A 15,257-nucleotide genomic window follows, 5' to 3' on the forward strand; every position below is an offset into this window, starting at 1 on the left:
TGTTTCATATAGGCACATGTAAGTGACCATCTTGTGAGATGCTATCTCAGCGTGTGGCACAAGTTTCTAGCGTTATCTTAAGCAGTTATTCAGTGTTTTGTATGACAAAGTTTTCAAGAAATGAGAAGTAATTATTAAGATTCCATTTCCACAGAAAGAGACATTAAAATATATACAATGGGATTACTAAAATGACAGATTCTTACTAGGGACTTTGAATCAGAAGTTGGTCAGTATACAACTTAGCAGCAGCATTCTTGATCAATTCCTTTCTCTTTATGTTCTTTTCCAAGTCAACATATGGTTGTTGGATGGTCATCTGGCAAAAAACTGTTGGCAAAATGGATTGAGATTTTTTTTTTAATGGTTAGGAATAAATGCATATTAACATTTTGAATGCATTTCTAGAGGAGGTATTGTTTGTTGCTATATCTATTCGTTGACTAGGTTTACATTTTTATCTATTGATCAATTAAGACTATCGAGACCAGAAATACTTAACAATAATAAGAGTGTATTACACAATTTCACTAGTACCTTAACACAAACATTTAGAACTTGCTCCATACTCTGTGTTGCTGTCTAGGAGTTGTGAATGCTGAAATATAATGAGAGTAAATTTTTTTTTTGATGTTTTCCTATATAAAAGACCCTTCTTTTAAGACCTACTGATTTTTTGTCTTCTGCTGATAGAGACATTGCTCTACTGTTTCTCTTTCTTTATCTTTTTCTTATTGAGAAAGTCATCCAGTCAAAATGAAGGAGGTTGATAGAGATGAAGTGGTATGGGAGTGGTGATACACAATTTCACTAGTACCTCAACATAATTTATAACTTGCTCCATATTCTGTATTGTTGAAATGTAATGAGAGTACAGCAATATATTTTGATGTTTTGCTAGATAAAAGACATTTTTTTAAAAAATTTTACCAAGTTTGGCAGTGAGAGATATTACTCTGCTGTTTCTCTTTCCTTGTCCTTGTAGAGAAAGTGATCGAGTCAAAATCAAGGATGTTGATAAAGGTGAAATGTACAAGTGATACCTTGCAGCAAAATCGATAAAAGAGAAAATACAAGGAAAAAAGGAAATACAAATTATCTCAAAAGTCGAAATAATAGAAAGAATACTAAAAGCATCATCAGTAAATCAACAGTAGGAAATTTATTCTTCATTTTCATTCAATAGCAAATCTTGTCAACCTTTTGCATTTAGAAATCAGCATAACTTAGGATGCTATAGCAACCCAGGGATTTTAGCCTTTCTGAATAGATATAATCTGCAACCGTTCTTTGTATTGATTGAAGAAGGTCTTCTGCCATATGCTCATTAGAGAAAATTTACTATTCCTTTTAACCAGATTGTCTAAATGATCAGAAAAGGTGGGCTCAAATGAGACAAATTTTCAATTGTTGACTCTTCTCTTTTTCCATATCGACAAAATTGAAGATATTGTGCTCGGGTGTTCCTGTATCTTGACAATGTTTAGTACTTTTGATATTTGTTTAGAGAAACAGAAGTGCAAGGATTGATGATTAGCACTATCCTCTTTCTTGGAACACAAAAGACATGTTAATTTGATCCTATCTTCCTCCTTTCAGTCAGTAATCTGTTGTTAATCCTTCATTTAACCAGCAAACTTTTTAATCTTTTAACATCAGTTGTACTTTTCCAAACACTTTTTGCAAATGGATCCATAATGCCTTTATTGTTGATAAACTTATATCTGGATTTTGTAGGAAATATATTTCCTCAATTGGATCCTTAAATCAACAATGGCCATGCTAGTGGCACGTGCCGTGTCGTGCCATCGTCGGCATACCTTTGCGTGCTACAGACATGTATTTAATATATAATTTAATAAAAAAGTAGGATATAGAGATGTTTTTGAATTTTTGGTATGTCAATTTTTAGTTTTTTTGTTTAAATATATATATTAAAACCTACATTATAATACTATATCTTTAGATTTTTTTTATAAATGACTTACTTTATGAAAGATAAAGCAATAGTCAAAATAGAAATATTATTCAACACATAAAAAATTAAATATATTTATTAAAACTAATATTATTGATTGAATACTTCATAATAATTCAATATATAATAACATTCAACACATAATATTAATTGATAATAGTTCAAGAATTAAAATTAATATCTAGTTGAACATAAAATGATGAGGAGGATTAAAGACTTCATTTGATGATGATTAATAAAAATAGAAAAAAAGCTCTACATTGACACAAATACCAACATGTAGCCATTCCGGACCGGCATGCATTTGTGCCAGTCGGCTTGTCTCGCGCCAGATGCGGTGCCACCACCGGCAGGGGGGCATGTCAAGTGGCACGGCCATCCTTGCTCCTTGCTCCAAACGCTTTTGATTATCCTCTTGGATAATAGCAACTTAGGTTAGCAGTTGCACAATGCTGCTAGCTTTTCCGGTGTCATTATTAGGTGACATCATTATAGAGCCCCCTCTTGAATTTAGGCTCCCGAATTTACTAATTCGATACTCACAAGTTGTGACTTCTTGGAAATATAGAAGCAAGAGAAGCATGTCCTAACCAAATTTTGCTCCTGAAAAATATATTTTCCTATTGTCTACTTGTACTATTGTTCTGATTAGCATGATGTCAATATTGTTTGACCCCTTTCCAAACGTAAGAAGTCTTCTTTGATTTGAATGAAAATAAATTCTTCTTGCCATTTTTGTAATAAAGTTTGCTGATATCATCTTTTGCCACAATTTCTTTTATTCCGTCATTTTTGGTAATTCTCTTTGCCATGAGTTTGGATGCAATTAATATTTAAAACAAAAGTAAAAGTGATGTTGTAGATGGATAGGTTATAGCAACTATTCTTTTGCAACTGCTTCTATTGAACTATGTAGGTAGCAAGCTTTTACAGATGTAACCTTTTATGTGTTACAAACATGGCAAATCTTGAGTAGGGTTCTAATTTTCTATCTCTATTCTGCCACAGTTCTTGTAGGATTTGGTTGAGTTGTATCCACTCAGCAACCATTTATCTAATTAAAACAATGCAACAATAGATCCTTGTACCGACTTCGTGGAGTTGGTGTATAAATCCTATTATATCATGCAACTTTATTTAATACCATCAGTTTTAGGGCAGTAATATCATTTTGTTTTAATCCAAGTCTTATTCTTCCTTCCTAGTGCTCTACTCACTTAAATTATGATCAAAACTATAAGGTGCAGTCGTTCTTAGTATCAAGGTACCTAGTATCGGAATCAGTATCGGTTGTCCGGAAAAAAAATACGTATCAGCTGTATCGACCATTCATATCGGATGAGACTATTTTTTAATTATGTAAAATTCTAAATATTTTTTAAAAATATAAAAGAAATTCTAAAATTTTAGAAAAATTGATAAGAAAATAAGAAAATAAAAATTACTTATATATGAAGCCTAAAATTTTAAAAAATATATTAACTTACTCAAAATTTAAAACTTTGATAAATACCGAGCTGTTTTTTCTAAATTTCTATGGTTTTCATCATCATTATTACCATAAGTTTATAAATAATGATGCCTAAGACCTAGTGCTCCAAAAAGTTATTTTATCATGTTAGTCTATCTTATGGATCTTGTTGTGTGATTTCTGTCTGAGAAAGATGATAATCACCATATAAATTGTGTTTGATGATACTGAAGATAATAATCAACATATGAATCTTGTGATGGCTCTAAACAATAAATACTCGATGCATAATCATAGGGAGTAGCATTCTCATGACGTCGCTGATATGTATGTAAATTATCAGTTTCTATCTTCAATATTTATGCCTTGACTTTTTCCAGTGAATGTAGATGAGATTATCTCATCATCAGGTGTATCATCAGGATTATTACTGGTATTAATAGGTGTGCTATCTCTCACTGTTGAACGACTTGTACCAGCCTTTGCTCTCGTTATGGTCTATCCCATTATCTTATCTAACTATTAGCTATCTCTATCGTTTAATAATTTGTCCTCTACTTCTCTGATCCATGGAGTTAAGAGGTTTTCTTCATCAAAAACACGATTTAAATCAATCAATTGTTAATTTTTTGTCTTCTTAAATTTCTCGCTTAATCTTATATTATAATAATAAAAAATTAACTTCTCCAATCTTTCCATTATTAATCGGTTGCATGTTTTGGTGTAGATTAAGGAGAAAGTAGTTTAATTTTCTTTCATACTATGATGAAGATATAGTTTGACTTAAATTTTTTTTTGCTATTGGTGTTAAATTTGGTGCTTCCTCTCATCCATAAGTAGATCACTATTTAATTGGAGTGTTATGATATATAGCTGTAGTAATTTTAGTAGTACTAAATTACCCAACTTTCAATCTATGTCTCTCCATCTGAAATTAGAAATATATTATTGCATACATTTAATAAGAAACTGATTATATTAAAAGTTCAAACTTGAAACAAATAATAATTAAATTATTTAATTGAATCATAACTCATTTCTTTATCGCAAATGATTTGTTTATAAATGTCGGACTCAAGCTTGTTGATTACCTTTCTAACTTTAAACTAGACTTTAGAATCATTATTGACATTTGTAGATAATGATTAGAAAAATATTCTATTAAAATTTGTAAGTATTAAAATTTTTAAATATTCATAAATAAAAATAAATTAGTAAATTAAATGTATGCTTACTAGTAGCGTGTATATCTCTATATAATTGTCTGTTCTATCTAGAATTAATTAGAATTAATTATCTTCCACCACTTTTATAATTTTTGCTCATATTTTTTTTAATTGATTATTTTGTTATGTCTATTGCCTCATAATAGAAATCCATCTCAAACTTGTCATCACTGTTACAAGTCGTAAATACTTTGATAAGAGGCTTAAATATTGTGTTTGTCTAGGACTTGGGATCGGCCGAAACTTAAAACCATGCTTAGTAGATCATGCTATATGTTCCTTTTTCTTTTCTCTCCTTTTAATCTTTTATTTTTTCCCGTATTCGCGAATATGCATCATAACAAGAAGGAAACAAACATTTCAAAATCCAAATAAATATCATATGTTTGTTACTGGTCTTGTGTTTCTTCTTAACTACCATTTAGCTGTAATAATAGTAGTTAGATCTACAAACATGATCATGATTGTAATTTTGATTTTGCAGATTATATGTTCTGTTAGGAAGCATATTCTTCTTGGAGGTCTTAAGCGTCTACCTTTCACTGTGCCTTCATTAGTTTTCTCTGCTCTTAAGGTTTGTCTTTGAATTGCTTTTGGTATGCTTTAATTCATTGCTTCATTTTCCTGAAATTAGTTCATCACAGTAGTCTGTTTATCTATGTATATGCACAATCATCTTCATCATCATTGTTCTTCTTATAAAATTCATTTCGAATATACGGTGTCTTGAACTAATTCTTATGATTGATTATTGATTGATGTCAACTCTTAGAATCTGTTTAAACATTGACCAAGTCATTCAGGTGAGGCATTGACCTGCTGGAAATTATAAAGCCAGTTGATTGGTACATGGATTTGCCTTATTGTTCATTTGTCAGTTTGTGCTCTCAAGGAGCAACATGTGAATGTGTAGTGTGAAAGATATTTACCTTAATAGGAAAGAAGCACCAAGGTGATTCGAAATAAATAAATATACATCTCATGATTCATAAATGGAACTTTGCAATTTAAAGGTAAAGAATCAAGCGTTTGTATGCCAGCCTCTGAAATCAATATGGGGGTTCAACTTGAGTAGTGTTGACAACTAGAAACGTCAACTTCCATTTGAGGCTTTTCAATGGCTCTTTTCTAGTATAGTAGGCCTCAAAATATGCTGTTATGTCATTTTATTATAGACCTACATTAAATCACATATTTGTTGCTAGGTAGTATTATTTCTCTTGTAAGCAGTAAGTACTATTGTGAAAGACTTGATTGCAGCCGTTTACTCTATTGGAAGCTAAAGCAAGTTTTGTTTGTGTGAAAAGGGAACATTTTTCTGTTTGTCATACAAATCATGCATATCACGGTAATTCATAAGACGTACAAATATACATGGAAACTTTATTACAATTTTTCTGTTTAAACTTTATTACAAGAATTGTGTTGGTATGCAGTTGGTAAGACGTTTACAAGGTCAGGATGGAGATGTTGTGGGAGAAGAGGTTCCTGCAACACCTAAGAAAATATTCCAAATATTGCATCAGGTTATATTTTTGAATTTTATCTGAATGTATGATTAAGTTTAGATTGATGAATGTTGATTAATATGCACAATAGTTGATTTTTAGAAATTGTGATTAATTTCTCAGCAAGACATAGACTTCCTCTATGGCACTATCTTTAGGTTTAAATTGGAGGTTTTTCTTATAATAACCTCTTGTATAGGGTGTGTGTGTGCCAACACATAGGGCTATCAGAATAAACAAGCAGCTCGAGCTCGGCTATGGTTGAACTCAGGCTCGGCTCATATATAAATGAGCTGAGCCTAAAACAAAATTACCGACTCGAAATTTATTTCAAGCCGAGCCTGAGCACAAGCCGGCTTGCTCAAGCTCTTAAAAAGCTCAAAATTATTAATATATATATATATTAATTTATATTATATAAAAGTTATGGTAGTTGAATCTTAATTTGATGGCTATCATTTCAGTTAGCTTTATTTTAATAGTTTATTCTTGTCTATTTATTTTTATCCCCAGTTATTTTTGTCACAACTCGAAATTGGAATCATGATCGGCCATGCCCCTCAATACGCTTGAAATACATGAAGTCTTACTAATGCTTCCTAAGGGTACAATGGCAAGAATAAATGAACGAAGAAAATCTGCTTTATTAAATTTAAACTAATTGCAATAAATATAACTATTAACCTAAAACATAAAACCAAAAGAGCGGAAAGGTAAATAGGTAGGTCCTAAGTGGAGGTAGGGTCTCGGTGCATCTCGCTTAGTTGTCACGCTGACTATTACCTGAGATAATAAAAAAAAAGAGAAAAAGAAATCTATGAGGCAACAACTATAGTTTAGTGAGTGGAATCCACTCGAAAACCAAATAAATTCTAAAATTTTATAATGTTAAATAAAATTCAAGCTCAACAATATAAATAACAATTTTCAATAGGCATGCTCTTAAAAATAATGACAATGATAACAATAGAGTCATAACTTGTAATCTTGCTCAGTTTCAACATATTATCATTTTTTCAATATTTATAATATTATTTGTCTCAATGGGTTTATACCTTGTGGATCCACATCAATTAAAAGTGATCTCGAGATGACGCTTGAGACTTTTCTTCATAGTTGATCTAGTTAGGTTATTAGGAGGTGTCACTATGTGATCAACACACCTTATCTTTTTTATAACCGTTGAAAGAGGTTAGAGTCACCTCAGAAAATTTCTGATTCATTCTGGGACTGTTCCCTAACCCCGTCAGAGTCACCTAAGAAAGTCACCGCAGTAATTTGATATAGGACTTTCCCCTAGATTTTCAGATAGACTTGAGTCACTACGGAAAACCGCAAGCGATCTATACTGAGACTGTTCTCTAAGTTATTACAAATATTAGTTTTATTTTTTTCCTCACTAAAATTTGTAATTTGCACAAATTATGACGATGCACTGAGTATAATGATTGAATGCACACAGAAAATGTAATAAAGAAATTTGCATATAAAAATGAAATAAATAAATTTACATACAGCATATTACATGGTTTGACAAAGGTACGAAGTATAATATAAATAATTATGTGAGTGAACCCACTTACCTGAATTTAGGCAAAATAGCTGAAATCTCTAGCTCACTTGCTAAAAGTCACCACCTTTAATAATAATAAAATTTTTAAATTAAAAAAATATTAAGATTTTCTACAATTTAACTCAAAATCAATAATTTGGGCCAAAACAAGTCTAATCGGTTGGGCTAGGTTGCAGTTGGCCTGTAGCCCACCCAACCATATACTTAAATAGATTGGGCTAAAAGCCCAATCTAATTAAGTTAATGAAACCGAGTTGGGTTCCTTGGATTCGGATCCAACCTGACCCGAATTCAAAACTTAAAGGAAGAAGGCTAGACTTCTTCAACTCGAAGGGAAATGAGAGAGAGAGAGAGAGAGAGAGAGAGAGAGAGAGAGAGAGAGAGAGAGAGAGAGAGAGAGAGAGAGAGAGACGTCGGCGGTCATCACCAGCGATTATTCAGCGGCCACCCTCAAGCTCCCCAACGTTCTCACAACGCCACCGTCCTCACGAGATGGAGGAGAAACCGCAAATGGCGATCAACTCCATGGCCGGCGGCCATGGAGTCGTTTGCTACCACTCACCGAGCCACGAGGGCTCTAGGGAAGCACACCTATGACATGAGGCCAAAGGCACGAAGCACTGGCACACGAGCGGTAGCGACTCAAAGCTGCTGGCCGGCTCGATTCATCGATAACTTTCTTCACACCAAAAATAGGTATTTCTATTCTAACTTATTAAACTCAAATTAATTATGAGAGCTGGAAGAGGGCTTACCGAGGTGTCACGTGGTGGTCTTCAATTGCTCCGGCGGCACTTCGACGGTTCGATTCCACGGCAATGATAAAGAAAGAAGATAGGAAAGAAAAGAGGCTAGGGTGGGTGAATAAGATAGGATTATGGTTTTTATTTATAGGTTAGGTTTTAATCCTAATCCTTAATCCGACTTAGATTCGGAGTGGTCAGAAATCCCGTAGCCACTCTCGTTGCATGACTGAGAAGGAAAGGGAAGGAGAGCTCCACGTGCGCCCTCCTCTCTCAATTTTTTTTTTCAGTTCTTACAATTTTAGTAATTTCTTCTTTTCCGAATGAGGCTATGACCTATCCCATCTCTCATTCCATCTCATTTTGCCAGCCACTCAAGTATGAAGTACTAATGTTTTTATTTTATTTTATATATCTTCTCTTTGCCCTTGTGATAAACCCATACTATTCTCCTTCCCATCTCGTTCCATTCTTCTTTAACACAAAATCCAAAATGCAAACCACCATGGCAGCATCATCATCGGCCTTCTTCTCGACGCCGACTGCCACCTGACCCTCCTCTCATCACTATTCTCCTAGTAACTCTTCTCTTTCTCTCTCCCTCTCTCAATTTCTTACCCTCTCATCTCTTCTCATTCTCCTGCTACTCTTCTTTTCTCCTTTCATTTGTCCTCATTCTCCCACCTCTCTTCTCCCTGACGCTGACGAGAGCAAATAGCCGACGCTAACCTCTCTTTCCTCTATTCCTCCTCTTTTCTTGGCTCATTTCTAGCTCGAGCCCGGCTAGGGCTCGAATTTATTCGGCTCAAGCTTGGCTTAATTTTGAGCCGAGCCTGAGCAACTCCAAGCCCGGCTTGTTTACACCCCTACCTGCACATGCATACCTGTGTTTCATATGTTTCTGTAAGAACCAAAAATAGGCTGTCTTGCTTATGTGTGGTCTGGGGAGGATTTATGTAACTTAAACTTCAATCTTGAAGAGGTTGTTCCAATTCTTGAAGTCATGACCTATTGGATACTATGGGAATCCATTACTGCAACACCATGTGCTGCCCTCTAATGTTTCATAAAGCTAATTATTTATATCAAACTTCAAGCAAATTGCGGATCCACTCACACTAAACTTATATACACATCAAAATGATTGAAGATCCTCTCTGTTGATCATTATATATGCCATTATACTTATTTATATACATACTAAAAGCAGTTTTTGCATGCAGAAACACACATTCACAGTTAAACTATAAGGCCTAATTTTGGATTTTGGTGATTAAAAATTATCAAATTTACTTTCAATGCCAAAGATAACTTGAATATAACAGATTTTGAGCATAGATCAGAATAAGTCTATTTTTTATTATTGCATGTTGTCTATGTAGAGGGTGTGTTGGGTGCAATGCTGGATTGAAGTGCTACTCTTAATGGATCCTATGGAAGTCTTTCATAGGAATCCTCACCATGTTGTGTTTTGTTGGAATAATGTACCATGTAGGAAACAAATGGACTCATGGAACTGAAAAGAGAATTTCCTCTCAAAGCAGTCATGCCCTTCCAGTTAAATCAAACTAGTTCTTAGGGAGGAAGATGTTCTAAGTTGGAGGGATAGCAAGGAGGAAAAAGTGGGTTGGGTGGAGGTGAAAAAAGTTGCCGAGTGAGAGCAGTGGCGAAAAGATGAGGTGCAGGGGGAATGAAGAGGATATGGGGGGTTGTTAGAGTTCTAGTGAGCGCAATAGGAGAGCTAGAGGCTGCATCAAGGATTGGCATGTGATGATGACCTGAAACGACAATGTTTGGAGGTAAAGTAGGATAATGGAATCCATGAGAGAAGGAAAGGAAGATATGACGGGTTGGTTAGTGGAATTTTATCGCAGCGATGCTAGGGAAAGAGGTTGGAATTGGGAATATAGTCATGTGATGGGAAGATTATGACTGTGTAGGCAATACTAGTCTGTAGTGGGGGTCATAATTGCTATGCTAGTGGCATGGCCTTGACACACCCGAAAAAAGATATTTAGGCCTTTTAGGGCCTCAAATAGCTTTCAGTGGCTAAATCAAAAAGCTTTGGCCTTAGAAAATCAGTGAAACAATAAATTAATGGCATAGAAATAGGAACATAAGTCATCGTCAAGACAGACGTTTCTTAAGAGTTCAAACTAAAACTTGTAGGGATATTCGATTCATATTGGATGAGAAAATTGTGCTCGAACTGGCTTGACCTGATTTGAATTAGGTTCTGGATAGAATTAAGCACGTAATTTGCAAGGATGATTTCAGATGATCTAGCCATTGGATCCTCCTGGAATTTACGTATATTGTCCCTCTAGAAGAGAGTTCTCCAACGGATTTAAGATTTCAGGGTTTCGCCGATTAGATCTTGAGTTATCGACCAAACAGTGGCCGAAGGTTATGATAAATTCTGCACAATCCAAGAGAAACAGAAAATGAGGAGGAAGGGGCCAACCCTTAGGGACAAGGGTGGTGCGGCTCACGATTAGAGATTAAGAGCTAGTAAATACCTTACCAACGGAAGAAGTGGCGCAGGTTGGTGAAGATGGAGAGGGGAGATAAGGGCAACCAAGCTTAAGCCAAATACTTAATAGTTGATTGCTTTTTTTAAATTAAGGATGCACTCCACATATATATAGATGCTAGTCCTAAATAAACTTAAACTAGGATTTGCCTTAAGGACTTATATTGAAGATAAATATGACTTAACTAAATAAGTCTTTCTTATTTTTTTCAGAATGTTTTTTTATTTCTACCACAGATAGAGTCCAAATTAAAAGATAATTTAAATACGAAGATTGTAGATCATGATGTTATCCAAGTGGTTTCATAATATTTGGACGTTATATGAATATCTTATGAATATTTTTTTAAAATTACGTTGAAGTTAACTAAACTGAACTTAGCTAATTAAATAAACTCTAATTAAACCACATAAGTAGAATAAATAAGATAACGAGACTTGATCCATTGAGCTCATTATTCCCTTGATGTGATCCGATCTGACTCGGTTCGTATCACCGATCTGACCCGGTTCGTATCACATCTAAATGGTTGATCCGAATCATGGTGTATTGGACTCCAATTTGATGATTTCACTACTCTCTTTGGATTTTATGTAGTTGGCAGCAATTGGGGAACCCAATATTGTATTATTGCTGCATGGATTATCGTGACAGCATCACATGCTGTAGTGACTGGGTGCTGGCATGCGACACCAATGCTGTCATTGGCACCCCTTGAATCTGGTATTAAGTATGATTTGCAGCCCTAGGTCATCTCACAGAGGAAGAAAGGTCGTCATATAATCTGCGCGAGAAATAAGTAACAATCTGCATTTTCAAAGCAAAACTTGGCTTACCACTCAGAGCAGATCTTGCGAAGTAGCTCACCGCCTGCTTTGAAGAAAGCATACTGTAACTTATTTCTCAGGATCTGCTATAGGTGTATCATGAGATATGCTTTATTTTTCCTGTTATGGTTCTGAGAAAAGGATGGCAACTATGTTGAGGAATAAGCATGCTGGCAAAGAGCCAGTGGAACAAGTATGGCTGTGGCAGAGGCAACAGTGAAGGTGGCTGCAACAGTAAAGGGAGGCATCTCTCTTCTACATTAATGCAGAAGAGAGGCAACTTCGGACATACCATGCTTGCAGCAAGGCTGGCATGGGCGAAGCCAGTCTTGGTGTCTAAAGTGTGGTGCTGCTAGCTTAGCCTGGTTTGGTTGGTTGCGAGAAACATCAGAGAGCAGCAAACTAGGCAAGTGAATTGGTGCCCAAGATGCTTCCCTTATAGAACACACCACAGGAATGTCCATTCCTGTAGGAAAATCACACACTATACATCTACACACTCAGAAAATCCTCCTTTGCTATGTATTCAATTTGGAAGAGAAGTGGTGGGAGAACAAGTCTTATTGGTATCCAAGATGTTTTCCTCATAGAAGATGAGAAAAGATGAAATGGGTCGATCTTTTCCTGCATTTCTGGTTAAGAGAAGTAGGTTCTTTGGTTCTCTTCTGTTTTGAATCCTTGATTGGTAAAAGATGGGTAGATATACACCATAGGAATGATTCAAAGGTAGGGAGAGTTTAGGCTGTTAGCATGCGGTAGGATAATCACACCATATATCTGCTATGGCAGCGAATATTACCTTTTTAAGTCCATGTTTCTATGTACTCCTGTAGAAATTACCTTGCACGATACAGTCAATCCTAGTGCCAGTGCTGATCACTTCAGGAAAGTAGGGGGGTTCTCGAGGGGACGACCAAAATAGTACCTGGAAATATTGTCTTCCAAATTGCAGCATTGGTGATCATTTGATACGTGTTTCTCTCTTTCTATTTGATACTTGTATTAATATTTTATATGTGTTTGCACATTTCACCGGCCCATTAACATTGACGAAAGATTCTTTTTCTTGTTTCTGTCTTATATATCATCTTGCCCTTCCATACACTTATAAATTCTAAATGATTTTGCAGACAATTGAGGCATTGTCATCTGTTCCTTCTCCAGAACTTGCACTAAGGTTATACTTGCAATGTGCAGAGGTGCGTCAGTTTTGTTTATGTCTATTCTTTTCATTTCTCCATGCAGCTTTTTTGCCATAGTGTCTTTTATGTTTCAGGCTGCCAATGATTGTGACCTAGAACCTGTTGCATATGAATTTTTCACTCAAGCATTCATATTATATGAAGAGGAGATTTCAGTAAGTATCCAAGACTCCAAACCTTCTAGTATTGACTTTTCCCTTTTGAGCAAGGCAACATGAGTCACATTCCTTGCATTGCTAGAGTTCTGTCGGGTAAACATCTATATTCTCTTCGGTTCTCATTAATGTGTTCAATGGCTATATTCTTCTGAACAGGATTCAAAAGCACAGGTGACAGCAATTCACTTAATAATAGGAACTTTGCAGCGGATGAACATATTTGGGGTTGAGAATAGAGATACACTAACACACAAAGCAACAGGGGTATGCGCCTTCTTTTACTTTTCTTATCACTGGAACCTCTTCATTATCACCAGTTGAGAAGAGAATCTCTTGAGATTATTCTTTTTTTTTCCCTGTTGGACTATCTCCTCTTAGATCATGAATAGACATTTTTTCCCTTGACTTGTGCAGTACTCAGCAAAACTTTTAAAGAAGCCTGATCAGTGTAGAGCTGTATATGCATGTTCTCATCTCTTCTGGGTTGATGATCAGGATGGGATAAAGGATGGTGAAAGGTGAAGCAGTGCATCTGCTATTTTTTTCTCAACGTTTCGTCAGGCATCAGCATAGCAAGAGTGTTTTCCACTAACATAATTCTGACTGCATACTATCTTTTATTATGTTCAACTGACTTCCTGCTTTCTAATTAGCCTTACCATTTACTCTTCGAGGATCTTGCCCCTTTGCCATAACCATTTATTGTTAGTTCTTTTGTGTCCCTATAGTAAAGTTTTCCTGTGTTTCTTCATCCAATCTTTAGAAATTACGCCAATGAATAGAATGACATATCTGGAAAATTTAATGATTTCATCTTATCCTTCTCCAAACTTCTATTAATGTTTTAAGCCTTAATATTCAACTTCTCTTCATGCTAGCTGTGATCTGCTTCCTGTTCCAGGGTCCTCCTTTGCTTAAAGCGTGCTTTGAGGATTGCAAATGCTGCTCAACAAATGGCTAATGTTACAAGGGGAAGCAGTGGGTCCGTTGCACTCTTCATTGAAATACTGAACAAGTATGTATTTGTAGAACATAATCTTCTATTTTCCTAGAGTACAGCGAGATCCGAAATATTCTGAATTTTTTAAATTTTTTGCAGGTACTTATACTTCTTTGAGAAAGAAAATCCTCAGATCACAAGCTCTGTAATTCAAGGTCTGATCGAATTGATCACGACTGAGATGCAAAGCGACAATGCAACTTCTGATCCATCTGCTGATGCTTTCTTTGCCAGCACACTTCGATATATTCAGTTTCAGAAGCAAAAGGGTGGATCTATGGGTGAAAAATATGAGTCCATAAAAGTTAATTGATTCCTATTAATTGGGTTGAAGCTTGCACGGAGTCTTGATGCTGGCCTGGTATGATCACTCTGGTTTCCAGTCCATTTCATGTCAACCATGAGATGAACATGGGTTGAACCTTTGTAAATGAGGCATAAATTGCAACGTTCCCATCAAAAGCCTGTCAATCTATGTTATCTATTTGCTGTGGTATACTGGTAAATTGCTAGGAGCGAACTACTGTATCACCTAGTACTCTCCGTTTAGAAAAGTTTTGAAAGTAGTTGTGAGATAGCACCATTTGAATTTTCTCAATCCCTTTGTACTCTTTGATTAATCAAAAGTGTTCGATTTGGGAAAATTTATGTAACCGATTGTTTGTTTCAAGACTAGCAGATAATGTTGTTTGTTCTTCAATGATACTCCTTAGTTTCATGGAGCTTCTTTGTTTTGATTTGGCTCAGTGGTTCAAAAATAATGATGATAATTCTACAGTCGAAATTAGCTGGTGGCCTTTTTTCCTCTTCTTAGCCGAACAAGTGTGGGCGCGAAAGTATCACAATTTTATGATTCCCCATTTTATGGGCACGAAGTTTCTCTCTTCCTCACGGTGGAAAACTCTACCTCAAAAAGCTCCTCAGGCCCAACTTAGAGGATGAGGTTTGCAGTGAAATGGCTCATCCGTGGCATATCGTCCTATTGTCTTATGTGCTCTAAACTTAAAACATTTTCATTAGACTAAATTATAATTATT

At 35.4% G+C, this 15,257-nt stretch overlaps 1 protein-coding gene across 4 annotated transcripts in view; it reads left to right on the forward strand.

The window, feature by feature from the left end:
- Window positions 1–14,955, forward strand: part of LOC140758768 (vacuolar protein sorting-associated protein 35B-like) — a 34,574-nt gene extending 19,619 nt beyond the window's left edge. For 2 of the 4 annotated variants that reach the window (XM_073095055.1, XM_073095057.1), the window contains 8 exons: window positions 5,160–5,249; window positions 6,112–6,201; window positions 12,991–13,059; window positions 13,137–13,217; window positions 13,377–13,484; window positions 13,635–13,738; window positions 14,122–14,235; window positions 14,320–14,955. In XM_073095055.1, coding sequence (XP_072951156.1) covers window positions 5,160–5,249; window positions 6,112–6,201; window positions 12,991–13,059; window positions 13,137–13,217; window positions 13,377–13,484; window positions 13,635–13,738; window positions 14,122–14,235; window positions 14,320–14,533 — 870 coding nt within the window. In that variant the 3' untranslated portion in view covers window positions 14,534–14,955. Of the gene's footprint in view, window positions 1–5,159; window positions 5,250–6,111; window positions 6,202–12,990; window positions 13,060–13,136; window positions 13,218–13,376; window positions 13,537–13,609; window positions 13,739–14,121; window positions 14,236–14,319 lie in introns of those variants that run through there. The other 2 variants (XR_012104148.1, XM_073095056.1) reach the window with 2 other exon arrangements.
- The last annotated feature ends 302 nt before the right edge of the window (window positions 14,956–15,257 follow it).

Source organism: Typha angustifolia, chromosome 4, assembly GCF_048772165.1.
Source record: "Typha angustifolia cultivar Huaian chromosome 4, ASM4877216v1, whole genome shotgun sequence".
Lineage (NCBI taxonomy): Eukaryota > Viridiplantae > Streptophyta > Magnoliopsida > Poales > Typhaceae > Typha > Typha angustifolia.